This window comes from Terrapene carolina, unplaced genomic scaffold (genome assembly GCF_002925995.2).
Source record: "Terrapene carolina triunguis isolate 2854851 unplaced genomic scaffold, T_m_triunguis-2.0 Scaffold232, whole genome shotgun sequence".
Classification (NCBI taxonomy): Eukaryota; Metazoa; Chordata; order Testudines; family Emydidae; genus Terrapene; species Terrapene triunguis.
Window position 1 is genome coordinate 5684371 of NW_020664583.1, and position 26248 is coordinate 5710618.

Consider the following 26248-nt stretch of genomic DNA (forward strand, 5'->3'; position numbering starts at 1 on the left):
AGAGGGAGCAGAAAACAGCCAAAAAGATTTGAAAACTGCCTTACAGTGAGACTTACAGAGCTCAATCTGTTTAGCTTATCAAAAAAGACAGGTGACAATTATGGTGTCTAAATAACTTCATGGGGAGAAAATACTTGATAGAGGGCTCTTTATTCTAGTGGGGAAAGGCATAATGAGAACCAATGGCTGGAAGATAACTAGAAATAAGGCACAATTTTTTTTAAGCAAGGGTGATTAACCGTGGAACCAACTCCCAAGGGAAGCAGTAGATTCTCCATCACTTTAGGTCTTGAAATCAAGACAGGATGCCTTTCTGGACAATACTGTTGCCCCAGGCTTTTAAACAATGTTTGGAACCTTTTTGAGTTGTTTCTATTAAGAGGCGAAAAGTAATATGAGTCAGGTATTTCTGTGGTGCAAATCGCACAATCCTTTTTATTTGCAAAAAGGAATGTGAAGTCCTGTTTCCCTGAACACAGTAGAAACAAAAACAGACCGTTCTTATTCAGAAACCCACATCTGCTTTTCCAACAAGTACTGTGCCCAGAAGCAACCCTGTCTCTTGGCATCCTCCCAGGGTGACACATCTGTTTCTCTCATGGCTTTCTGCCTCTCTCTCTCACACACACAGCTGCTACAAATCAATCTCTAGCCCCTTCAGCCCACATAGCTTAGCTCCACCATATGGCCCACTGCCATTGGTGGTAGCCTCCTATTGTTTCAGTTATCACTACATAAAGGGGCATTTAAATGCTCTTTCCATTTGGCCTGAAAGAAGAATGCTTGGCACATCCATCAGCTTTAACAAGGTCAGCATTTGTTTACTGATCAAAGACTCGCTTGATGACAGTCATTAACACTTTCAAGAATAACAGGTTTTCATTAGACAAGTTATTGGGCTCAGCACAAGAGTAACTGGATGAAATTTAATGGCCTATGATATACAGATCATCACACTAATGATATGTCTACACTGCAATTAAACATCCCAGCTGACCCGTGTCACCTGACTCAGGCTCAGGGCTGTAAAACTGCAGTACAGACCTTTGGGCTCAGGCTGGAACCCATGCTCTGGGACCTTGTGAGTGGGGAGGGTCTCAGAGGCCAGACTCCAGCCCGAGCTCAAAAATCTACACCACAGTTTTACAGTCCTGCAGCCCAAAGGCCTGAATCAGCTGACATGGGCCAACCGCAGCTGTTTAACTGCAATATAGACATACCCAGATGGTCCCTTCTGGCCTTAAACTATGAATCTATGAAAAGAAGAGGTTTCAGAGTAGCAGCCGTGTTAGTCTGTATCCGCAAAAAGAACAGGAGTACTTGTGGCACCTTAGAGACTAACAAATTTATTAGAGCATAAGCTTCCGAAGAAGTGGGTTGTAGCCCACGAAAGCTTATGCTCTAATAAATTTGTTAGTCTCTAAGGTGCCACAAGTACTCCTGTTCTTTTTATGAAAAGAAGAGTTACAAACTGGGTCTTCCACTGTTCCCAATTCTAGAGACTGAACAATACTATCCAGGTGAAAAGAGTTAAGCATCTGTAGTGATGAATAATTTAATTGAAGAAAACTTTCACAAAAATTTAGTCCAATGTCAATATCTTACCTAATAAAGCATACCTGACCAATACAATACCACTCCGTAAACAATGCATCAGATATTGCTTACATTATGAGGAGGAAAAAATGTCAATACACTAGGGAAAGGAAGGTTCAGTTGTAGTTCTTGGTTTTTTTTAAATAGATACGCCTTACTTCTCAGAAATCAAGTAGCATTGGGTTCTCTGCTATACATACTACAGAACCTCACCCAGAAGTTGGTTCATAAAAGATATTACCTCACTCACTTTGTCCCACATGGCTTATGGCAGATACATCCTGCTGGGTACTAAAAAGCAGTTATCATATTCTTCACTTGTTTTGGTTTCAAGCTGTCCCTGATTGCAATTAATTTTAGCTCAATAATAAGTTACTCACCTACAAACAAATAAAAAACCTAGTATCTCTTCTCCCCCAAAATACAGGCTCAAAGCTTTTCAGTGAGAATTTCAGACAAAAGATTGGAATCCTTTTCTTCAACTAATGATTAAGTGCCCAATCCTGGTCCCACTAAAGTAAATAAAAAGAAACGGATTTCAAATGGGTGCAGGATCTGGCCATAACCCAAAAAGGCTACATCTTCCTCCAAAGATCCCTCAGATCTTTAAAAGTTAGTTTTTTTTATTAAAAAGAATATTTTAAGATACCATTGTATTAAGGTAAAATAATGTGGAATTTTAATCAGCACTACAGTGTAGAAATATGGTGCATACTCTCATGTCCAAAAGCCACATGTTCATACAAACAATTACTATGTAAAGAAAAACAATTCAGGCAGTGGAAAGCAGAGGAAAACAGAATTGGATTTTGTCCTATACATTTCTAACTTAATCAGTGCACACCCTAAAGTGTTCTAAAGAGTGGACTTTAACACCACCCTCCACTGCATCAATTTCCACTATACCTTTGGAATCCTGTATTATTTTAGCTACATAGGCCACCCAAATCTTTGGTTTGAGGAGTACAGTATAACATGTTATGGATATTGCAAAATGCCACATTGAGAACAGTAATTTTTACCTATTATAAAAAGGTATTCAACATACTGTAATTTGAAATAAGTGAGTTCTGAATAGCGTTAGAAATCTGTATTTATGCTTTTGTCCTCCTGAGACCCCTAAAACGGAGGTAAATTATTATGAAAAAAATGACATACTGCACTGGAAAATTAACTGGATTCGTCAGAAGCATAAACTGTCAGGCAGAAAAATATACACAACAGCAGCTCAGTTCTAAAGAGCTGTGTTTCATTCTCAATAGGAACCTATACTTTTCTAAACAGTTTTTCAGAGAACACCTAAGGAGGGGCTTAAATTGTATTCAGTCCTGTTTACAGTGCTACTCCAGTAGACTAAAGGAAGGCAAGTGTGGAGAGAAGGAAGGCAGAGTTTAAGTTTATAAATTACTCCTTCATGGCAGTTATCACTCTTACGCAGAAAAAAAGATGAGAAAAAGGAGTACTTCAAAGCAGAGAGATGATTCCATTACTTACAGAAAGTGATTAATTCTTTCATAAGTTCAAAGCAGGAATGAAAAGGAACAAGACAACATCCAGAGGTGTTTACACACTTCTGAAGTTTGATAACCTCAGTTTTGCACACTCATGTTGCCATTTCCTAGAATCCCTGGGGTTTTCAATAGGACCCTTAAAAAAAAAAAAATCTAGACAAAAAAATTGAAACTCTCATTCTACAGGGAACTTAAAAGCTATTTCAAGGACAGCAGGTTGGGCCCTTCCTCCATCCATCATGCCAAACACTGGCAGATCAAAGGTCAGCCTCTGGAGGAAAGGCATATTTGGGATTTTTTTAAAATCTCTTCTCTTTCATGGTGCTAATATTTCAGATTATTAAAATGGAGAATTTCAAGCATCTAATGTACTTCTCAGTGATTCTCTCTTCCATTTCTCTCTACGAAATGGAGGGGGGGAAAACATCATTTTGTTTTCAGTTTCAATGCTTTTAGTACACACTGCAATGTTTGGGTGCTAATACTGTAAGAAAAGATTTAAAGGACAACTTGAAATATGGGCTAACTTTAAAGGACAACTTGGTTCTTTTGTTTTGTTTTATTTTCACATTAAGTGAGCTCTCCTGATGTGAAATTTAGTGGAGCAGGCACAAGTAGTTTTTATCTTGTTGTAGCTAAATCAAGGTAAACTCCACCTGGAGGTACAGGATTCATCTCAACTACATAGAGATAAAAATTCTCTCTCTCGTCTCTACTAGGATTTTAGATCAAGAGAGCTCTCGATTTGAAAACTTTTTTTGAGTGAAGAGATAGTCTGTCAAATTTAAAAAAAAAAAAAAAATAAAGGGAAAAAGAAGATGATAGCTAAACTAGTTCTGGATTCTACTAATATAGCTGTACTGGTTTACTGGTGTGATTTTAAATCAATGCAAAACTCTGTGGCCTTGTCACCGGAGGGGGGGGGGGGAAGGTATGCTCATAACTCAAGTTAGTTAACACACATGGCAAGTAATACAGGACACTTTGTAGTTTTGACACAGGCTAGCAGATTAAGGTAAACCCTAGACTCCCCATAGTCTTTTAACTCAAACTACTAACTGCTTTGCCTTCATTAGGATTTTACTTCCTGTTAGTTACCACTAGGTAACTCAAATTAAGTGCACACCTTTTTTCCTAGTGAAGATACACCCTGTTTGTATAGTTTTGATTTGATTCCAATATTACTTATATAGGATGAGATTGGTTCAGTTAAATCTATAGGTGTAAATTATTCTAGGTTGGTTCTTATACTGCACTCATCACTATAGTAGGGTAAGCAATGTAATTAACATCCGGTACATTTGTGCTCATCCTATCCTCAAGGGGAAAACATATGCAGTGCGGAGCGTTTGGGAACTTACGCACACAAACATACATATGTTGCTACATTTTTAGGTTAGAGAAACAAGGTGGATGAGGCAATATCTTTTTTTGACCAACCTCTGGTGGAAAAGCCAAGCTTTCAAGCTACACAGAGCTTTTCAGGTCTGGGAAAGGTACTCTGTCACAGCTAAACATAAACTGGAACAGATTGTTTAGCATAAATAGTTAACACATCATAAAAGAGAGACAAGGTGGGTAAGATCATATCTTTTATTGGACTAACTTCTCTGCTGGTGAGAGACAAGATTTCAAGCTTACACAGAGTTCTTCTTCAGGACCTGTCTCTCTAATATCCTGGGACCAACCCAGCTACAGCACTGCATACATATTGTAAGAGACCATTCAAGATGAAATGGCCAGTTAACACCTCTGCAATCATAGGACAAAAAAGGGAGGGTCAGTAAGTTACAGATTGTTGATATAAGCCATAATTTCACAATTTCCTTTCTTATTCCCGTAAACCAGACATGGGCAAACTATGGCCGGCTGCACCATCCTGCCTGGCCCCTGAGCTCCGGACCGGGGAGCCTAGTCCCCGGCCCCTCCCCCGTTGTCCCACACACACAGCCACACCGCCGCGCGGGCTGCGCTCTGGCCCACCGCTCCCGCTGGGCAGCGTGGGGAGCGCAGCTGGCTCTAGCCGGGTGTCGTGGCTGCGAGCTCCTGCTGTTGGTAAGGGGGTGGGGTGCGGGGGGTTTGGGTAAGGGAGCATGGGTTCTGGGGGGCAGTCAGGGAGGAGGGGGCAGTTGGATGGGGCGGAGGTTCTGGGGGGAGGTCAGGGGATGGGGAACAGGGAGGGTTGGGAGTGGGAATCCCGGCAGCTTGTCAGGGGGCGGGGATGTGGAAAGGGGTCGGGAGGGCAGTCAGGGGACAGGGAGGGTTGGATAAGGGGGTGGGATCCCGGGGGGCAGTTAGGGGCGGGGGGGTCCCAGAGGGGGTGGTCAGGGGACGAGGAGCAGAGGGCGGTTGGAGAGGGGATGGGAGTCCCAGGAGGGGGCTGGGGATAGGGGTCGGGGCAGTCAGGGGACAGGGAGCAGGAGGGTTGGATAGGGGGTGGGGGTCCCGGGAGAGGGCGGTCAGGGGATGAGGAACAGGGGAGGTTGGATGGGTTGGGGGTTCTGAGGGGGGCAGTCAGGGGGTGGGAAGTGGGAGGGGGTGGATAGGGGGTGGGGGCCAGGCTGTTTGGGGAGGCACAGCCTTCCCTACCCGGCCCTCCATACAGTTGTGCAACCCCGATGTGGCCCTTGGGCCAAAAGGTTTGCCCACCCCTGCCGTAAACACTTTTAATAAGAAATGCTTACTGACACTTCAGCTTTGGAGCACCTAATCTCAGCACTACTCTGCTGTCCCTGCCACAGTATGACCATGACCTGCCAGAGTAAGAATTTTCTTTTGCATGAACCGATCACAATTTCAGTTCCTATTCCATGGGTACAAGTATAGGGCAATGGCACTGTATATTGGCACTATTTTCCATAGAAAACAGTGATTTTATCTGATCACACTCCTGAGGGTCACTAAAGCACAGAAAACACAGCTGCTACTGGCATCCCGAGTTGCCTGGACCAGTATGCCACTAGCCTGTTTATTGCAATGGTGCCAGCCGAATTCACTGCACAGTGACATGGGAAATTGTCTGACCATGGCAGAAATAAAGCAGGCATCCCTAGAAACCTTCAAGAAAGGATTGCAAAATATCTTCATTAAAGTTTCATCGAGATCTCTCAGAAGGATACAAGGGACATCCTATGTACCAAAAAAAGTGCCCTGAAAACCCTCTCCTACCACATAACCCAATAGGGGTCTGACAAGCGGATGCCAACCCTACCTATGTTTGTTGCACCTGTTCCTCTTCTTGTATGAGGGAAAAACGGAAAGTCAGTATCTTTGCGTTGTTAGCTTGAGGATGGGCCAGGTGCCATCTTTATAATTAAGCACTATAAGAAAAAATGCATGCACACATTTACCTGAGTTTCCTTTGCTTTCATCAGTGTCATTCGCACTTACCTGGAGGAACTGGCTAGACTGTGGCAAAGTCTCAAACAGGTCCAGGCTTGTGGCGTGGTTGAAGATCCCCGACTACATCTCTCCCCTCCTCGCTGTTCACAGCAAGGGTCTCTGTCTCCAAGGTATCTACAGTGTTCTGTGGGGTGTTGGTGGTGTCTCCACATAAGAACATAAGAATGGCCCTACTGGGTAAGACCCATCTAGCCCAGTATCCTGTCTTCCGACAGTGGCCAGTGCCAGGTGCCACAAAGGGAATGAACAGAACAGGTAATCAAGTGATCCATGCCCTGTCGCTCATTCCCAGCTTCTGGCAAACAGAGGCTAGGGACAGCATTCCTGCCCATCCTGCTAATTGCTATTGATGGACCTAGCCTCCATGAATTTATCTAGTTCTTTTTTTTTTTTTTAAAACCCTGTTATGGTCTTGGCCTTCACATCTTCTGGCAAGAAGTTCCACAGGTTGACTGTGCCTTGTGTGAAGAAATACTTCCTTTTGTTCATTTTAAACCTGCTGCCTATTAATTTCATTTGGTGACCTCTAGTTCTTGTGTTATAAGAAGTAGTAAACAACACTTCCTTATATACTTTCTCTACACCAGTCATGATTTTCTAGACCTCAATCATATCTCCCCTGAGCCGTCTCTTTTCCAAGCTGAAAAGTCCCAGTCTTATTAATCTCTCCTTATATAGCAGCCGTTCCATACCCCTAATCATTTTTGTTGCCCTTTTCTGAACCTTTTCCAATTCCAATACATCTTTTTTGAGATGGGATGACCACATCTGCACACAGTATTCAAGATGTGCGCATACCATGGATTTATATAGAGGTAATATGATATTTTCTATTTTATTATCTATCCCTTTCTTAATGATTCCCAACATTCAGTTTGCTTTTTTGACTGTCGCTGCACATTGAGTGGATGTTTTCAGAGAACTATCCACAATGACTGCAAGATCTCTTTCTTGAGTGGTAACAGCTATTTAGACCCCATAATTTTATATATATAGTTGGGATTATGTTTTCCAATGTGCATTAGTTTGCATTTATCAACATTGAATTTCATCTGCCATTTTGTTGCCCAGTCACCCAGTTTTGAGAGATCCTTTTGTAGCTCTTCGCAGTCTGCCTGGGTCTTAACTATGTTTAGTAATTTTGTATCATCTGCAAATTTTGCCATCTCACAGTTTACCCCTTATTCGTAAATGATCTGGAAAATGTTGAATAGGAATGGTCCCAGAACAGACCCCTGGGGGACAACTATTTACCTCTCTCCATTCTGAAAACTGACCATTTATACCTACCCTTTGTTTCATATCTTTTAACCAGTTACCAATCATGAGAGCACCTTCCCTCTTATCCCGTGGCAGCTTACTTTGCGTAAGAGCCTTTGATGAAAAACCTTGTCAAAGGCTTTCTGAAAATCTAAGTACACTAAATCCACTGGATCCCCTTGGTCCACATGCTTGTTGACCCCCTCAAAGAATTTTAGTGGATTGGTGAGGCATGATTTCCCTTTACAAAAGCCATGTTGACTCTTCCTCAACAAATTATGTTCATCTATATATCTAACAATATTTTTCTTTATTATATTTTCAACCAGTTTGCCCGGTACTGAAGTCAGGCTTACAGGCCTGTAATTGCTGGGATCACCTCTGGACCCCTTTTTAAAAATTGGTGTCACATTAGCTATCCTCCAGTCATCTGGTACAGAAGCTGATTTAAATGATAGGTTACAGACTACAGTTAGTAGTTCTGCAGTTTCACATTTGAGTTCCTTTAGAACTCTAGGGTGAATACCATCTGGTCCTAGTGACTTATTGCTGTTTAATTTATCAATTTGTTCCAAAACCTCCTTTAATGATACCTCAATGTGGGACAGTTCCTCAGATCTGTCACCTAAAAAGAATGGCTCAGGTTTGGGAATCTCCTCACATCCTCAGTGTGAAGATGGATGCAAAGAATTCATTTAGTTTGTCCGCAATGGTCTTATCGTCCTTGAGTGCTCCTTTAGCACCTCCATCATCCAGTGGCCCCAATGCCTGTTTAGCAGGATTCCAGCTTCTGATGTACTTAAAAAAAAAAATTACTATTACTTTTTGAGTCTTTGGCTAACTGTTCCTCAAATTCTTTTTTTGCCTTCCTAATTGTATTTTTACACTTCATTTACCAGTGTTTATGCTCCTTTCTATTTTCCCTCACTAGGATTTAACTTCTACTTTTTAAAGGATGCCTTTTTGCCTCTCACTGCTTCTTTTACATTGTTATTTAAATATGGTGGCTCTTTTTTGGTTCTCTTACTATGTTTTTTAATTTGGGGGTTACATTTAAGTTGAGCCTCTATTATGGTGTCTTTAAAAAGCTTTCACGCAGCTTGCAGAGATTTCACTTTGGGCACTGTACCCTTTAATTTCTGTTTAACTAACCTCATTTTTGCGTAGTTCCCCTTTCCGAAGTTAAATGCTACAGTGTTGGGCCGCTGTGGTGTTTTTCCTGCCACAGGGATATTAAATTTAATTATATTATGGTCACTATTACCAAGCAGTCCAGCTATATTCACCTCTTGGACCAGATCCTGTGCTCCACTTAGGACTAAATCAAGAATTGCCTCTCCTCTGGTGGGTTCCAGGACCAGATGCTCCAAGAAGCAGTCATTTAAGGTGTCAAGAAACTTTATCTCTGCATCCTATCCTGAGGTGACACGTACCCCAGTCAATATGGTGGTAATTGAAATCCCCCATTTTATTATTATTGAGGTTTTTTTTATTTTAATAGCCTCTCTAATCTCCCTGTGCATTTCACAGTCACTATCACCATCCTGGTCAGGTGGTTGGTAATATATGCCTACCACTATATTCTTATTATTAGAGCATGGAATTTCTTTCCATAGGGATGCTATACAGTTTGATTCATTTATGATTTTTACTTCATTTGATTCTACGCTCTCTTTCACATATAATGCCACTCTCCCACCAGCATAACCTGTTTTGTCCCTCCGATATATTTTGTACCCTGGTAGTACTGTATCCCATTGATTATCCTCATTCCACCAAGTTTCTGTGAGGTCTACTATATCAATAGGCATTTAATACGAGGCACTCTAATTCACCTATTTTATTATTTAGACTTCTAACATTGGTATATAAGCACTTTAAAAACTTGTCTCCTTTTAGCTGTTTCCATTACATGATGTAACTGAATGGGACTCTTTTTATTTGACTGTTTATGATCAGACCCTGCCTGTATTTTATCATTTTCCATCCTCTCGTCCTCACTAGGACATGGAGATTCTCTATTAATAGATCCTCCCCTAAGGGATGTCCAAACCACGTGCTCCTCCGCACCTGTCGGCTTTCCCCCAGCCCTTACTTTAAAAACTCCACCAACTATGGCATGCAGTTCCTTGTAGAAGTGGCAGTCTGCAGCTCAGCACCAGATCTACTGTTGTACTCCCTGGCCTTGTGGTATCCCAAGTGAAGTTCCTTCGCTTTCACATGCCATTGCTGCTAATCCCTGCATACCCCTTTAGCTGCATCCCCCATCCAATCTCCTCATAAAAGTCCACTTTTCTACAGCTGGTTTGTGACTGTGCTCTCATAGCCTCTTCTCCCCACAGGCCCAGGAGATCCAATACTTCTTAGGCAACTGTCCAACTGACCAGGCAGGAGTGTCTCTAATGCAGGAGTCGGCAACCTGCGGCTCTTTGGCTGCCCCCTTGCAGGGAGCCATTTTTTGAGGGGGTGCAAGGTGTAGGCTCTGGCCGGGAGGTGCTTACCACAGGCAGCTTCTGGCCAGTGGCACAGAAGGGCTCTGGCCCCACGCCACTCCCGGAAGCAACTGGCTGGTGGCACATCTCTGTGCACCCCTTGGGGACAGGGGGGCAGCAGGTCTCCACGCGCTGTCCGCACCCGTAAGCATCGCCCCCACAACTCCCATTGGTAAGTGCCTCCTGGTCAGAGCCTGCACCTCACACCCCCTCCCACAGCCCAACCCCCTGCCCCAGGTCAGAACGCCCTCCTGCACCCAAACTCCCTCCCAGACCCCGCACTCCCTCCTGCACCAGCCTTGAGCCCCCCCTGTTTAATATTCAAATGGCAGAAGTCACATTAAAAGTATTGGTGAGTAGTAATAATTTTAATATATTCAATTATTAGTAGATAAATTCTAACTCTACAAGTAGCTTTGCGTGTGATGCAGCTCTTGAAATATTTTGGTCAAAGACAAGGACAAACAAAAAAAAGGCTCTTCTTCTTTGAAAGGTTGCCAACCTCTGGTCTAGTGCATAGAGCCTGCCTGGTCAATTGCACACAACAAGGGTGAGCTGCTAGGTGTGCTTCCCAAAGTGGGCAATCAGGAAAAAAAGCACTTCAAAAACACGCAGAAGGTTCTGACGGAGGGAGGGAGCAGCTTCTGGTCTCTGTGACCCCTGACCAAAGCAGTTTAAAATTGTGACCAGAGTGGTCATTGTTGCATAGAATGGGGTATTGTGGGACAACTGCTGGAAGACTGTTAGGGTCAGCATATGCCATGTAGTATCTACCCTCACACTGGGCCTCAGTAGGTTGACCGTGACTTTATGCTACTCCGCGAGGGTAGTTTTACTGCATCACTGTAACAGGGCACTTCATCACAGTGAAATTTGAGTGTAGACACATGCACACAGTTGAAGCAAGGCAACTCACATCAGCCTAACTCTGTAGTACAGACTAGGCCTTAGTACATATGTAGGCACAGGAGCCTGAGATTACTTCGCACAGCTCCTTCAGCAAGGAAAAGGATGCTCAACTTGCAGTCTGACATGAATTATACTATCTGTGCATTTTTGGTGCTATTTTTTTGAAGTATTGATACTAAAGTAATATTCATAAGATTTGGAAGTCATTTCACTTATGAAATGAGCTGTATACTATATCAAAGATTTGGAGTTCACTTTATGTTTTTCCTTTCATAAGAAATCTCAGTCTTTCACTCATCTTTGGAGTTTTCAAACTTCCATGAAGCAAGAGCTTTATTTTGTTGTTCTTTCAAAAAAATCTATAAAAACAGCTAGACCTCCTCTCCCCGAAAAGAAAAGGAGATATTGACAGCATTCACTGCACATTTGATTAAATAGCCAACCGGCAATGCAAAAACAATAGCCTTGTAGCACGGCACCCCTAAGATCTAGTTCCTTTCTCAAATACACTCAATGCAAAGGGCTGTAATGCACTGAAAAACAAAACAGCAACCAGAAGAAATATGAGACCATAAGCCGATAAGGAAACAACAAAATTCAAGATATTAATAAATAGGACAATTCTGCGCAAGGATGAACAGGCAAGGGTTGGAAAATCTTCCTGGGTTATGTCTTATAACATGGTAAATTAAAGATCTTAAAAGGCACACAGAGGAAACAAATCTATTCTTCTGAAGGTAGAATCTACATCACACTCCATTCAAAAGAATAAACATAGCTGTAACTGACAAGTCAGTTATTTCATAGTTGTCTCTCAAAAAAGAGATGTTAATATGTATTTAGTTATTAAATCTGCTGTTAACCTGTAGGCAACAATACTATACATTTATAACTTCACCTTAACTGTTTAGCAAACAAGTTTCAGCAAGCTACAAAGCACACCAACTTCATATTATTTCATTATCAATACCTCTGAAAAATCTTAAGTGTCCTGGTACCATTAGCTGTTGAAATGCTAAGTCTATAAATGTTTTTAACAGTTTACATATGAAGACTTATTTTGGTTTGAAATCATGGCAGCTTCTTCATTGAGCATCAGAGTAATCAGTTATTTAGACTTTAGTCACAATGTTTTGGGTTTTTTTTGTTTTGTTTTTCCCAATAAGAATTTTATTGTAACACAGAGCAAACAGAATGTTCTTGCATTTAGAAGAATGTATTTGGTCTCTTGGTGATGAAACGTGGTTTGTGCTGACGACGCAGAACTCTGTGTGGCAGAGGGAACTTGATTTTCAAATCATGGAATTGCTTGACTGCAGGTCTACGGCACTTGCTAGCAGCAATCTCCTCAATCTTCATGATCTGAATAGAGTGAGCACGGGCACGTTGGCGGGCACCCGTATCACAGTAGCACTGTGTAACAGCACCAGCAGTTGTCAAGTCCCTCTACATGTTGTGGGTTCCACTACGAGAATCATAGCGTAGCCAGATACCAAAGTTTTTCACCTGCAAAGGGGACTTTTCAAATACCTGTCCACAGTACACAATTTCTCCAGAAGACATAACGTTACTAGTTTTTGTGCAAGTCTTGTAACAAACTAACAGGTTCAGAACAGAAGTCTTTAGGAAATGGTTATCACACCCACCAGTGGTATTTTCTCCTCTAAAGCAGTGGTTCTCAGGAATACACGTACTCTAGGAGTACGCAGAGGTCTTCCAGGAGGTACATCAACTCATCTAGATATTTGCCTAGTTTTACAACAGGCTACATAAAAATCACTAGTGAAGTCAGTCAAACTAAAATGCCATATAGACAATGACTTGTTTATACCGTTCTATATACTATACACTGAAATGTTATGACAATATTTATATTCCAGTTGATTTTATAATTATATGGTAAAATGAGAAAGTAAGCAATTTTTCCAGTAATAATATGCTGTGACGTATCTGTATTTTTATGTCTGATTTTGAAAGTAAGTAGTTTTTAAATTAGGTGAAACTTAGGGTACACAAGACAAATATCAGACTCCTGAAAGGGGTACAGTATTCTGGAAAGATTTAGAGCCACTGGTCTAAAGCGCTTTTGGAATAGCATGTATGCAACCCGAGCTAATTCTCCCATTCTTCCCTTACTGCTAGCACCAAATGTTAGCATGCCATTTTTCAAACAATTAGTACTAATGATATACTGTATTACAACCCCTCCCAAACAAACAAAACCCTGTAACTTCAATTAACAGTATTACCATGAATGTTAATATTAGTAAAGCATCAATATTGGCTGAAGGAAAAACTAACAAGAGCATCAACCTGCCATAGGCATCGCATTACATTTGTTATCATTTCTCTTAAATCTTAGAATTCCACCTCTACTGTTGACATTACATTCAAAGCCCCCAGGATTTTCAAGCCAACAGAAAAATGCCTAATAGCAGCTGCTATTTTATTATTTTGTAAGCCTTTGCATTTGTGAAAAGTGTTCTAACTCAGACATAACCAGACTTTGTCCATCTGAGGGCTTCTAATGACTTGACATGAACCAGAGGGCTGCTCCGAATTCTCATGAAAATGGAATCACAGATGCCACATAAAGACAAGTTCCAGCATACAATGCTCCACGTTGAAAATTTGCTCTGAACATGGAGTATTGTATGCTGAGACCTGTAGTCTTAAAGGCATTAAACCCCACTGTTAAATTCATTATACAGTGAAACAATGGTGTTGGCATGGAGAGTCAAAACGTAGACATTTAGGTTCTTCCTAGCCACTCACAATTTAATGCCCCAAATGCCACAAAAATCTGCAAAATTGAGTTTCTCAGTGAGATGGCAATTAATAAATAGTATTATTCACTGTGCTCCAAAAATGGGAAACTGAACTGCAAAGGCTGTATCTAATTCATAAATCAAACTAAGGTGTCTAGCTAACTTAGGGCTTGTCTACACTGGCAATTTACAGCGCTGCAACTTTCTGGCTTAGGGGTGTGAAAAAAACACTCCCTTGAGCGCAGCAAGTTTCAGCGCTGTAAAGTGCCAGTGTAGACAGTGCACCAGCGCTGGGAGCCGCGCCACCAGTTCTGGTAGTTACACCCCTCGTGGAGGTGGTTTTTTTAGAGCGCTAGGAGAGTTGTCTCCCAGCGCTACACCGTGACCACACAAGGCATGTTAAAGCGCTGCCGTGGCAGCGCTTTAGTGTTGCCAGCGTAGACTAGCCCAAAGATACAGCAAAAAGCCCACTACTCTAAATATATGATCCTGAGGGTAGCACAACCTCCAGTAGCAACAATGACAGTCCCAGTGAGTACACATTTATTATGAAAATGACAAACAGTCCAGTTCTCTCAGCGAAGACCTTTTAATTCCTAAAATAATAAAAGATATTGATGACCGTATTATATATTTCACATAGAAAAAGTAGTTGCATGACAATCTTTACATGTAACTCAAACAAGACCCCCAGAAAGCATAAGCATATTTTCCTCTGAAGTGAGAGATTTCAAGATAAGCATAGAACAAAAACAAAACAAAAAAAAGATTTCCCCACACTGAAGGCAAAGTATTTTTTCTGCATAATATACATCTATCATTGTGGTATCAAAGACACACTGATCAAAGCATGTCAGGACTTAAAAATCCTGTTTCTCCCCAATTCCCAAAATAATTACTCCTTTGGTCTATTAAGCCCCAAAAACATGCTAGTAAGAGAAATCCCTCTTTTTCTGGACCACTCTAAATCATCATGTGCCTTGAAACACAAACCAATTGTTTACAATTATATTTTAAATGAAACATTGGGTTACCAGAGTATACCTATGCACACAAAAAACATGAACAGAAGTTATCAGTTCCAATAAACCAAAGGAAGAGCATACATACTAGATTATATACTGAGGGAAAGAAAGGGAATTCATAAGCTCTCTTTTTACAGCAGAAATATAAAACACTCATTATTTCAAGCCCTGTTTGAAATACAGAATTTCTAAAGAAGAGAGCAATTTTCTAAGTTAGGCAATCTCAAGTTTTAGTGTAGGAATCTCTGCTGGTAAACACTGGTTAAAAATGCAAATCTATACAAAAGATGTGCAGCTCCCTTCTGACAAGTGAGACGCCACCCCCCTTAATAGAAATCCATGGCTCACAAAAAGGAGACCATTCTCCAATGTAGAAAACCTTTATTACAGCAATTGCTTGCAAGTCTCATTCTCCTGGCTCAGTCGGGGGAGTGAGGTAGAAAAACAAGTTTGCTAAGGCCCTCTAAAGCACCGAACCACAGGACAAGTGAACTGATGGGATAGCACCAGTGTGGATATCAATGGTGCAAGGTACCCACATTAACCCTGCTCTGTCTCATGAAACGTTTCTCGACATCCACATTCGTGTTGCAGCTGCATTGCCTTCTAGGTACGTATTCCACAGTTCACAGCACAGTGCTTGGAACTTATGGGAGATTTCAAAAGACCACCTGGGAAAAATACTAGACGGACTACCTAAAGAGTGATTGGTGAAATGTGAGATAAAGGGACTAGTCACACTGAAGGGCCTTCTATACCTGCAATTCCTACCCACACTGGTACTGCACAGGAGAAGACCACAGTGTGATTAGGTTTGCCTTAAGCAAGTCTAATCCAAACATAGGTGCAATTGTGCACACACCAGTGGAAGCAATCTTCCTTACGAATGAGTGATGTGTCAAGTATTCTAGGGCAACCAAACAATGATTCCAAGACAGATGTCTCATATGCTAACATTCAGGTTTAAAAAGTTTAAGAGACAAGGACTTTTTAGCAGCATTTCAGCCGCAAGTTAGGTTAATTCACGTATCACCCACTGCGAAGCAAGAACTGCATTTAAGCATAGATACAACTGTTGCACAATTGAGATACAAGAAAGTGTGACACATGCAAAGTCACTACTTTGCATATGCAACTGTTCCATTAGCACACACCTAGGCTGGCTGACTGACAGACCATTAGAATGACAACTAACGATTATCAACAACAAAACTAAACTAGTATTTAAACAGTACTTTATATGTTCTAACTTTTTAAAATTAAAATAGTTCATAAGTGACACACAAACCTATAAGAAGCAAGATTCATTGGCTTGATGCTGTTTGTACTAGAGCAACAACATGCATCCTTCCATTTGTACTGCAAACATCTCAAACTTTTTTTGTGGTGCTGAAGAGAGATTTGACAGTTATATGGAATCTAAGGTAGGATTCTACACTTTCTACATGTTTAAAATGTATCATGGCCCTGGAATAAGTAATCCCTTAAGTACAGTGGAGCACTGTTTCTGAGATTCCCACCATCCAACTAATGAATGCTGTATTGGTATTTTTAAAATTGCACCTTGAAGAAATGCACACACAAAAAAACCCTTAACATTGTAAGTAAGGAGCAAATCTATATTCAACCCTCTCAGTAACTTATTTATGAAAATTTTCAACATAAGGGGCAGAAGAAAGTAGAAAAGTCTCCAAGCTAAAATAAAAATAGGTGCCACAATAGCCTTAGCACATTTTTATGTATGGTTTTGAATTCTCATTGCTAAGCTGATTAGTACATTACAAGGAAAAAAGCAATTGCACCGGTCTGAAGTTTATAACCTGATATATTCAGTCCTGGACCAGCAAAAATACGGGTTGGAGCAAGTTTTAAGGACTATCAACTCAAACCATAAATGCTTACACAAATGCCTCCTGTCTTTGGTCATCTCTGCCTTACCAATAGTAAAAAGGGTTGTTTTAAATCTATGAACAGTATCAGAAGATAAGAGAGATCTTGGAAAATAACAGCCAATTATATCCATGCTGAAATTAGCATACAAGGCTACAAATGAAATAGTATACAAGCTACATAAACCTTGCCAGAACCACTAATATACTTGTCTTAAAAGCAAGTATAAAGTTCTGATGCCTAATAATTGTAATAAATGAAAATGCACAGCAAAAGAGAACTGAAGAAGAGTAATAATATCCTGGCAGCAGTAAAATGACTGCACACCTTTTTAATCCAGTACAGAATACACACACGTATTTATAAGTTTTTCCATGGTGTTCATCGCCAGCGTCTGAGCATAAAAGGTTAATGAATTTATTCTCACAATTCCACGAGGTATGGATTTATTCCCTTTTTACAGATGGAAAACGGAGGCACAGAGATTAAATGACATGCTTGTATTCACAGAGGAAGTCTATGACAGAGCCAAATGCATAACCCAAATCTCCTTAATCCCAGTCCATTGCCTTAGCCACAAACTCAATTCTCTCTAGTTGAGAGGGGGAACAGGAGGGGGAGGGAGATATTCCTAGTGCTCCTCTATCACCCCTTAAAATGTTTTTCCACATCTTTATTCCTTCTCCCTCCCTCCCTCCCCCACAGTGTAAAGGTAACAGACTTTCCCTGGTGCTTTCCCCCACATCTCCCCTCCAAAAACATAGTAAATGACTACTCATCAGGTCCTTTTCCTTTTCCCCCTTAAAAGGAGATGCAGACTTTAAGGAAGGTAGCAGGTTTAAATGCCAGGTAAACAATCTGTGCTAGCTCCTTCCACAGTTGTGGCAGAGTTCCACTCCATACCACACCCCACCCGGGGGAAGAAAACCAGGAGATGGGATCCTAGATACATGATTAGAATGGAAAACTACCTGTACAGGAAATGAGAAAAAGCACCAGGCAAAGTCTCCCTCCCTCCACCTTGGGGGGGTGTTGTGTGTGGAAAAATTTGGAATATTTTAAAGGCAGGAATGAGAACAAAGGAATAAATCACTTTTCCAAAGTAATCCTAGTTCTCTACATCTGTGGGAGAAAGAGAGGCAGCAGGGGAGACTTGTCCTAGGATTTCATCCCACAGCTCCCCTTCTCAGATGAGTGTATTGGGAGGGGATGCAATTTCCCTGTAGCGTCACCCCTTCCACACAAACCTCCGCCTGCCACTACAAAAAGGGGTAAAATTCCCTGAAGCCCCCACCTCTTGCTGCCCCTCTACAGGTGAAGGTGCGGAGAGTAATTTATCTAGGACTTTACATCCCCCCCCCCCCACACCACACACACACACTCGTAAGCTTTGCTGCTCCCGCTCCCCACGGGGCGACAGGCCTTGGGACTTCCCTAGGGCCCACCCCCGGCTTCCCTGCCCGCTGAGCAGTAATCCCTTTAAGCAGTCCCCGGGGGCCATGGCCTCTGACCTGCGCCCTCCGACCCCTAGCGTGTCGGAGGGGCTCGGAGCAGCTCGTGCGCAACAGCGACAGGGAAGCGGCCCAAGCCGCCACCCCCGGCAGCCGTTACCAGCCCCGCGCGGAACCCGAGCCGGGGCCAGGCCCCCCGAGCGGGGGAGGGGTCCCGGCTCCCCGTACCTGGCTATGGGAGACGACGAGGCTCTTGTTCCCTTCCCCGTGGTATTTCCATTCATTCTCATCCATCTTCTCTGCGTCCATCCCCCGCCCGGGCTGCCCCCCGCTCGGTCCCCGTCGGGCGACGGGCAGGTCTCCGTCCCCCTCCCGCCGGCCCCGTGGTTCTTCTGAGCGAACGCTCACGAATCGACCATCTGGTGTTCACGCTCTCCCACACCCCCCGCAGGCAGCCCGGTTCCCACAGGAAGTCCCGCCCTCCGCCGGCGAGGTTAAGGCGAGGCCGGAGCTCACACAACCCTAGCCTGAGCCGGCAGCCCAGAGGCTCGTGATTGGTTGGCAGTCGGCAGCCATCTTGGGTTGGGTCAGCTCCTCGAGACGCCATCTTTGATTAGGGCAGAGGCTGGGCTAGTGGGACGAAGTCTTTCCACTTTCACGGAGAGGATTCGATATAGGGCTGATCTATTTTGTCCGCCATCTTTAGTGGGGGCAGAGGCGGGCTCGTATTGTCATCCCTCGTGAGTCTGGGGGTCGGGTTCAGAACATGAGCATGGGCAAGTGAGCGGCGGGGGGTGGTAAAATGAAATGGGAGCGTTGGGCTCTGGGGAACGCCTTAGCACAGTCACCCCCCAGCTCGGACTGTCCGAGCAGAATGGGCACTTCCTGGGTGACGTGGGAAGGAGGGGGTCAGCCCATGGGAGGGCATATTCTCAAGGGTATGGAGCACCCTCTAGCATGCGGCCACTGGCAGCTCGTCACACAGATCTAGGAGGGGCACATCGTGCGGGCTACCCCGCACCCCCCAGTGTGACCTCCTCTGAATCACAGTGTAAAGGGATGGACACATTTTGCAAGGTGCTCCACATAAGCTTCGAAGTGGGCCCCTCCGCACTTCCGTTCTTTAATGAGTCACAAAGAACACCCCCTTGACTGTGCTTAATTGGAGCAAGGACTACGGCTGTGTAATAGCAAACGATACCTGTAACCCCCCATAACCCAAGTCTGACCCCAGATGTACAGTACCTTGCCTCTTAACTCGTGTATATTTCATTTTAAACGTTAACTTTAATAAAAATTTTAAATCTGTTAAATCTACAACCCTGAAGCACAATGTAGAAAAGGCTACTCATAGCGTGTGAGCTGTCCTCATTCCTACTGTGGTGAAACAGGAGCAGCAGCTCTGTCAGGGGGAAGCTTTTAGTATTACCACTCACAAATCTTTTTTTAAAAAAGATATCACAAGTCAGGATCTTAAAAAACTATGGTTGGTTTTAAAATCATATTTTAACAAATATTTTGGGGGTTCTTTTTATTTGCCTTCTGCTTTTTGAGCCTTCAGAGTGCACTGTAGCTGTATTTTCAAGTTTTTCTCCACAACCATAAGGGCCAAAAAATATATGTTTTTTGAAAAAGAGAGCTGATTTTCTCACAAATCACTTTTCAAGAGGAACTGAATGTCCTATACAGGAAGCTCACTTTATTACTGGTCCAGCAGATTTCTTGCTGATACTGTTTGTGTTTGACAAGGAGTCTGTCCATATTCATGTTTTCACCCCTGGAGAGCCAGCCAGGGGGCCCGCGTTACACACAACACTATGAGAAACTCAAATATTTTAGGAGTAGCATGGTATCTCTTTGTTTTTGATTTTTTTCCATATATTAGAACTATAACCAAAAGATCAAAAAAGAACAAAGCTGCTCTTTTAATGGTAGTTGCACCCTCCACAAACAGTGAGTGATTAGTGCAAATTTGTTATTGCTGCTGGGAATACAAATACTAGAAGCCACACACCCTTATACTGCTGAGATGAGGGGAACAGATAAATTCCCAGTATCTGAATTTTAATTTATACAAAATTTGTTTATATTCTCTGAATACAAAATGTTTACAGAGGTCAAACTACATGTATCACATACTCTGATTATCTACATGTCCTCTAAGACAGACATTGGAGATAACTGGAGTTGTTCTTTGCATAAATTATTTCCTCATGGTTACAGCAGATGTCAGGGAGCCACAACCTCTTGTTTCCCCTTCTTCACTGTGTGAAAGACATGTAACCTCTATGCTTCAGGATACTCATCTTCAAATGAGTAATCACCTACCTTACAGAGGTGTTGTGAGGCTTTTGAAGTGCTTTACAATACAAACACCTTAAAATACATTTTTTCTTGTTTTCCCTTTGGTTTAATACAATTTCTCAAAGGACAAACTGTCTAACAAATCCTGATGTCTGATATTATGCCAACACATTTCATGTATATACACTTAAGTATATACTATGCCAGGGGTGGCCAAACTTGCTGACTCTCCTAGCTGCATGCAATAATCTTCAGAAATTCAAGAGCCAGGCGTGCCTGCCAGGTCTCAGGGCTTCAACCCCACTCCTAATGAAGCCCAGAGCCCCAGCAAGCACGCCCCGCAGGGCTGGATCCCTAAGAGACTCTTCCCCGCAGGGCAGAAGCACCTAGTCCCACCAGTCTGCCTCAGGGCAGAAGCCCTGAGCTCCCTTCATCCCAGTCTGGTAGGTGGAGAACCGAGTGGAGGCATAGGGAGCTCCACGAGCCACACTTCAACTGAAAAAGAGACGCGGTTTGGCCACCCCGTAATATGTAGTAAAGTCAAAACAAATTACTGTTCTTTGAAAATACAGGGTAAAATCCTGAACTCCTTACTCAATCAAAACTTCCACTGAAGTCGACAAAAAAACAATAGCCGTTTTGGCCCTTTAAAGAATCCAATACTTTTCTTTATGCTTTTTTCATTCTTATTAAGTAGTCTATGAAGTTTTGCCTTTCTGTTGTCGAGATTTCTTCCCTCTACTCAAGGTATTAAGGCAGTTAAGATGACACATAAGCAGACATAAGCCTACAAATTCTTATTTGCATAAATGAACATTTGTATGATTTGTATAATTTCTAAGTTTGGCTTTTAAACAGTCTCATAAAAAAGCAAAACTTTCTATGTGAATGAAAAGAGAAGCTGCACCTGGAAGGCTGAAAATAAAACATGTATAATTCTGCCACAAGAGATACCGATCCCTTGTTATATATCTTGGGTTAGATATGTATGTGTGACTGGTTCATTTTTTTATAATACCATTTTACTTTAACTGTGCAAATAAATTGTGGTTAAAATGGCTTATGCTTCTCTCCTTATTTAGTCAAAATATATGCACTGACAAAAAGATAGGATTTTGTTATTAAGCAAAACCACCTATGCTGAAACATTGAAAAGAAGAAGTGTTCTTTTTTTTATAAAACAATAATACTGTGCTATATCTTTCTTATGAATAGGAAGTTTAAATTATATTTCTGCCTCATTTATGCTTTCCTTTTATCCAAATTTTTTTTATTTTTTCTATATTGGTTAATTGTTTATGAATATGTAAAATTATAAATAGTGGCATCTGGCACTACCATAATTTTATCAGGAAAACTTTGTATACAGACATTTCACTGTCAGTACAAAATCATATTAACTGTAATGCTTCATTTACTAAATAAACTAAACTTGGGGGAAATTACACATGTCCATTGATACGTTTTCATGAAAAAAGTACAGAACCAAATAATATTCCTAATATTCTACTTGTAGAGACTGTTCTTGTGCAAACTAATAGCTCCCTATTACTTTTACACCATAATTTTCTTTACAAATTTTCACCATGAAAACTACTTTTAGTTTTGTACACTTTTAAGCTTACACTGAACTCACATAGGGTATGTCTACACTACGAAATTAGGTCGAATTTATAGAAGCCAGTTTTATAGAAATCGGTTGTATACAGCCGATTGTGTGTGTCCCCACATAAAATGCTCTAAGTGCTCTAGTCGGCGGACCGCGTCCACAGTACCGAGGCTAGCGTCGACTTCCGGACCATTGCACTATGGGTAGCTATCCCACAGTTCCCGCAGTCTCCGCCACCCATTGGAATTCTGGGTTGAGATCTCAATGCCTGAATGATGCAAAACAGTGTCGCGGGGGGTTCTGGGTACATGTCGTCAGGCCCCTCCCCCTCCGTCAGAGCACCGGCAGACAATAGATTCGCGCCTTTTTACCTGGGTTACCTGTGCAGACAACATACCACGGCGAGCATGGAGCCCGCTCAGCTCAGCTCACCGTCACCATATGTCATCTGGGTGCCGGCAGACGTGGTACTGCATTGCTACACAGCAGCAGCAGCTAACTGCCTTTTGGCGGTAGACGGTGCAGCATGACTGGTAGCCGTGGGGCTGGCAGCCGTAGGGCTGCATTGCACCAGCCCCTTGCCTTTTGGTAGAAGATGGTATATTACGACTGGTATCCGTCGTCATTGTACTGCAGTGGCTGTCAATCATGGGCACCTGGGCAGACATGCTCAGTCCTATTGAACTGTCTTGATGATGATGGCTATCAGTCGTAGTATGCTATTTTCTGCCAATCGCCCAGTATTTTCTGCTAAGCACCCAGAAGAGGCTGAGGGCGATCTGGATGCTGGCAGACGTGGGGCTGGCAGACGTGGGGCTGCATTGCTACACAGCAGCAGCCCCTTGCCTTTTGGTAGAAGATGGTATATTACGACTGGTATCCATCGTCATCGTACTGCAGTGGCTATCAGTTATGCTGCACCGTTGGCTGCCAGCTTAAGATGTAAAAAATAGATTTGTTCTGTATTCATTAGCTTCTCCCTCCCTCCATGAAATCAACGGCCTGCTAAACCCAGGGTTTTGAGTTCAATCTTTGGGGGGGGGGCATTCTGTGTGACAGTTGTTTGTGTTTCTCCCTGATGCACAGCCACCTTTCTTGATTTTAATTCCCTGTACCTGTACGCCATGTCGTCACTCGCCCCTCCCTCCCTCCCTCCTTCCCCTGGTCCGTCAGATACTAGTTTCGCGCCTTTTTTCAGACCAGGCGCCATAGCTAGCACTGGGATCATGGAGCCCGCTCAGATCACCGCGGCAATTATGAGCACTATGAACACCACACGCATTGTCCTGGAGTATATGCAGAGCCAGGACATGCCAAAGCAAAACCAGGACCAGCCGAGGAGGCGATTGCAGCACGGCAACGAGAGTGATGAGGAAATTGACATGGACATAGACCTCTCACAAGGCACAGGTCCCAGCAATGTGGAAATCATGGTGTTACTGGGGCAGGTTGATGCCGTGGAACGCCGATTCTAGGCCCGGGAAACAAGCACAGACTGGTGGGACCACATCGTGCTGCAGGTGTGGGACGATTCCCAGTGGCTGCGGAACTTTCGCATGCGTAAGGGCACTTTCATGGAACTTTGTGACTTGCTTTCCCCTGCCCTGAAGCGCCAGAATACCAGGATGAGAGCAGCCCTCACAGTTGAGAAGCGAATGGCGATAGCAACGCCAGACAGCTACCGGTCAGTCGGGAATCAATTTGGAGTGGGCAAATCTACTGTGGGAGCTGCTGTGATCCAAGTTGCCAGGGCAATGAAAGACCTGGTGATATCAAGGGTAGTGACTCTGGGAAACGTGCAGGCCATAGTGGATGGCTTTGCTGCAATGGGATTCCCAAACTGTGGTGGGGTCATAGATGGAACCCATATCCCTATCTTGTCACCGGAGCACCAAGCCACCGAGTACATAAACCACAAGGGGTACTTTTCAATGCTGTTGCAAGCCCTGGTGGATCACAAGGGACATTTCACCAACATCAACGTGGGATGGCCAGAAAAGGTACATGATGCTCGCGTCTTCAGGCACTCTGCTCTGTTTCAAAAGCTGGAGGAAGGGACTTTCTTCCCAGACCAGAAAGTAACCGTTGGGGATGTTGAAATGCCTATCGTGATCCTTGGAGACCCAGCCTACCCCTTAATGCCATGGCTCATGAAGCCGTACACAGGCAGCCTGGACAGGAGTCAGGACCTGTTCAACTACAGGCTGAGCAAGTGCCGAATGGTGGTGGAATGTGCATTTGGAGGTTTAAAAGCGCGCTGGCGCAGCTTACTGACTCGCTCAGACCTCAGCGAAAAGAATATCCCCATTGTTATTGCTGCTTGCTGTGCGCTCCACAATATCTGTGAGAGTAAGGGGGAGACATTTATGGCGGGGTGGGAGGTTGAGGCAAATCGCCTGGCCGCTGATTACGCGCAGCCAGACACCAGGGCGGTTAGAGGAGCACAGCAGGGCGCAGTGCGCATCAGAGAAGCTTTGAAAATGAGTTTTGTGACTGGCCAGGCTACGGTGTGAAACTTCTGTTTCTTTCTCCTTGATGAACCCTACGCCCCCCCCACCCGGTTCACTCTACTTCCCTGTAAACCAACCACCCCACCCTCTCCTCCCCACTTCGAGCACCGCTTGCAGAGGCAATAAAGTCATTGTTACTTCACATTCATGCATTCTTTATTAATTCATCACACAACTAGGGGGATAATTGCCAAGGTAGCCCGGGATGGGTGGGGGAGGAGGGAAGGAAAAGGACACACTGCAGTTTAAAACTTTAACTCTTATTGAAGGCCAGCCTTCTGATGCTCGGGCAATCATCTGGGGTGGAGTGACTGGGTGGCCGGAGGCCCCCCCACCGTGTTCTTGGGCGTCTGGGTGAGGCAGCTATGGAACTTGGGGAGGAGGGCTGTTGGTTACACAGGGGCTGTAGCGGCGGTCTCTGCTCCTGCTGCCTTTCCTGCAGCTCAACTATACGCTGGAGCATATCAGTTTGATGCTCCAGCAGCCGGAGCATCGACTCTTGCCTTCTGTCTGCAAGCTGACGCCACCTATCATCTTCAGCCCGCAACTTGCTCTGTTCATCCCACGATTCAGCCCACCACCTCTCCTCTCGTTCATATTGTGCTTTTCTGTAGTCTGACATTGACTGCCTCCACGCATTCTGCTGTGCTCTGTCAGCGTGGGAGGACATCTGGAGCTCCGTGAACATATCGTCCCGCGTCCTCCGTTTTCTCTTTCTAATCTTCACTAGCCTCTGTGAAGGAGAAACATTTGCAGCTGGTGGAGGAGAAGGGAGAGGTGGTTAAAAAAAGACACATTTTAGAGAACAATGGGTACACTCTTTCACGTTAAATTTTGCTGTTCACATTACACAGCACATGTGCTTTCGTTACAAGGTCGCATTTTTCCTCTTATATTGAGGGCCTGCCAGTTTGGTGTGAGAGATCACTCACGCAGTGCCAGGCAACAGATTTCAGCTTGCAGGCAGCCATGGTAAGCCACAGTCTTTTGGCTTTTTTAACCTTCTTAACATGTGGGAATGGTTTCAAACAGCAGCACCCTCATTTCCCATATCAAGCATGAATTGGGTTGGCCATTTAAAATGGGTTTGCAATGTAAAAGGAGGGGCTGCGGTTTCCGGGTTAACATGCAGCACAAACCCAATTAACCCCCCTCCCCCCCTACACCCAATTCTCTGGGATGATCACTTCACCCCTCCCCCCACCGCGTGGCTAACAGCGGGGAACATTTCTGTTCAGCAGAGCAGGAACGGGCAGCTCTGAATGTCCCCTTAATAAAATCGCCCCATTTCAACCAGGTGACCATGAATGATATCACTCTCCTGAGGATAACAAAGAGCGATAAGGAATGGATGTTGTCTGCATGCCAGCAAACACCGGGACCATACGCTACAATGCTTTGTTATGCAATGATTCCAGACTACGTGCTACTGGCTTGGCATGGTAAAGTGTCCTACCATGGCGGACGGGATAAGTGTTATGCTCATACAAAGCACACGGGATCTTTATAGAGGAAGGTAAA

At 43.5% G+C, this 26248-nt stretch overlaps 1 protein-coding gene across 1 annotated transcript in view; it reads right to left on the reverse strand.

The window, feature by feature from the left end:
- IPPK (inositol-pentakisphosphate 2-kinase) overlaps positions 1-18613 on the reverse strand; it is a 93882-nt gene extending 75269 nt beyond the window's left edge. The window contains exon 1 of the mRNA XM_024195658.1: positions 18533-18613. Coding sequence (XP_024051426.1) covers positions 18533-18613 — 81 coding nt within the window. The remainder of the gene's footprint in view (positions 1-18532) is intronic.
- Between the last annotated feature and the right edge of the window lie 7635 nt (positions 18614-26248).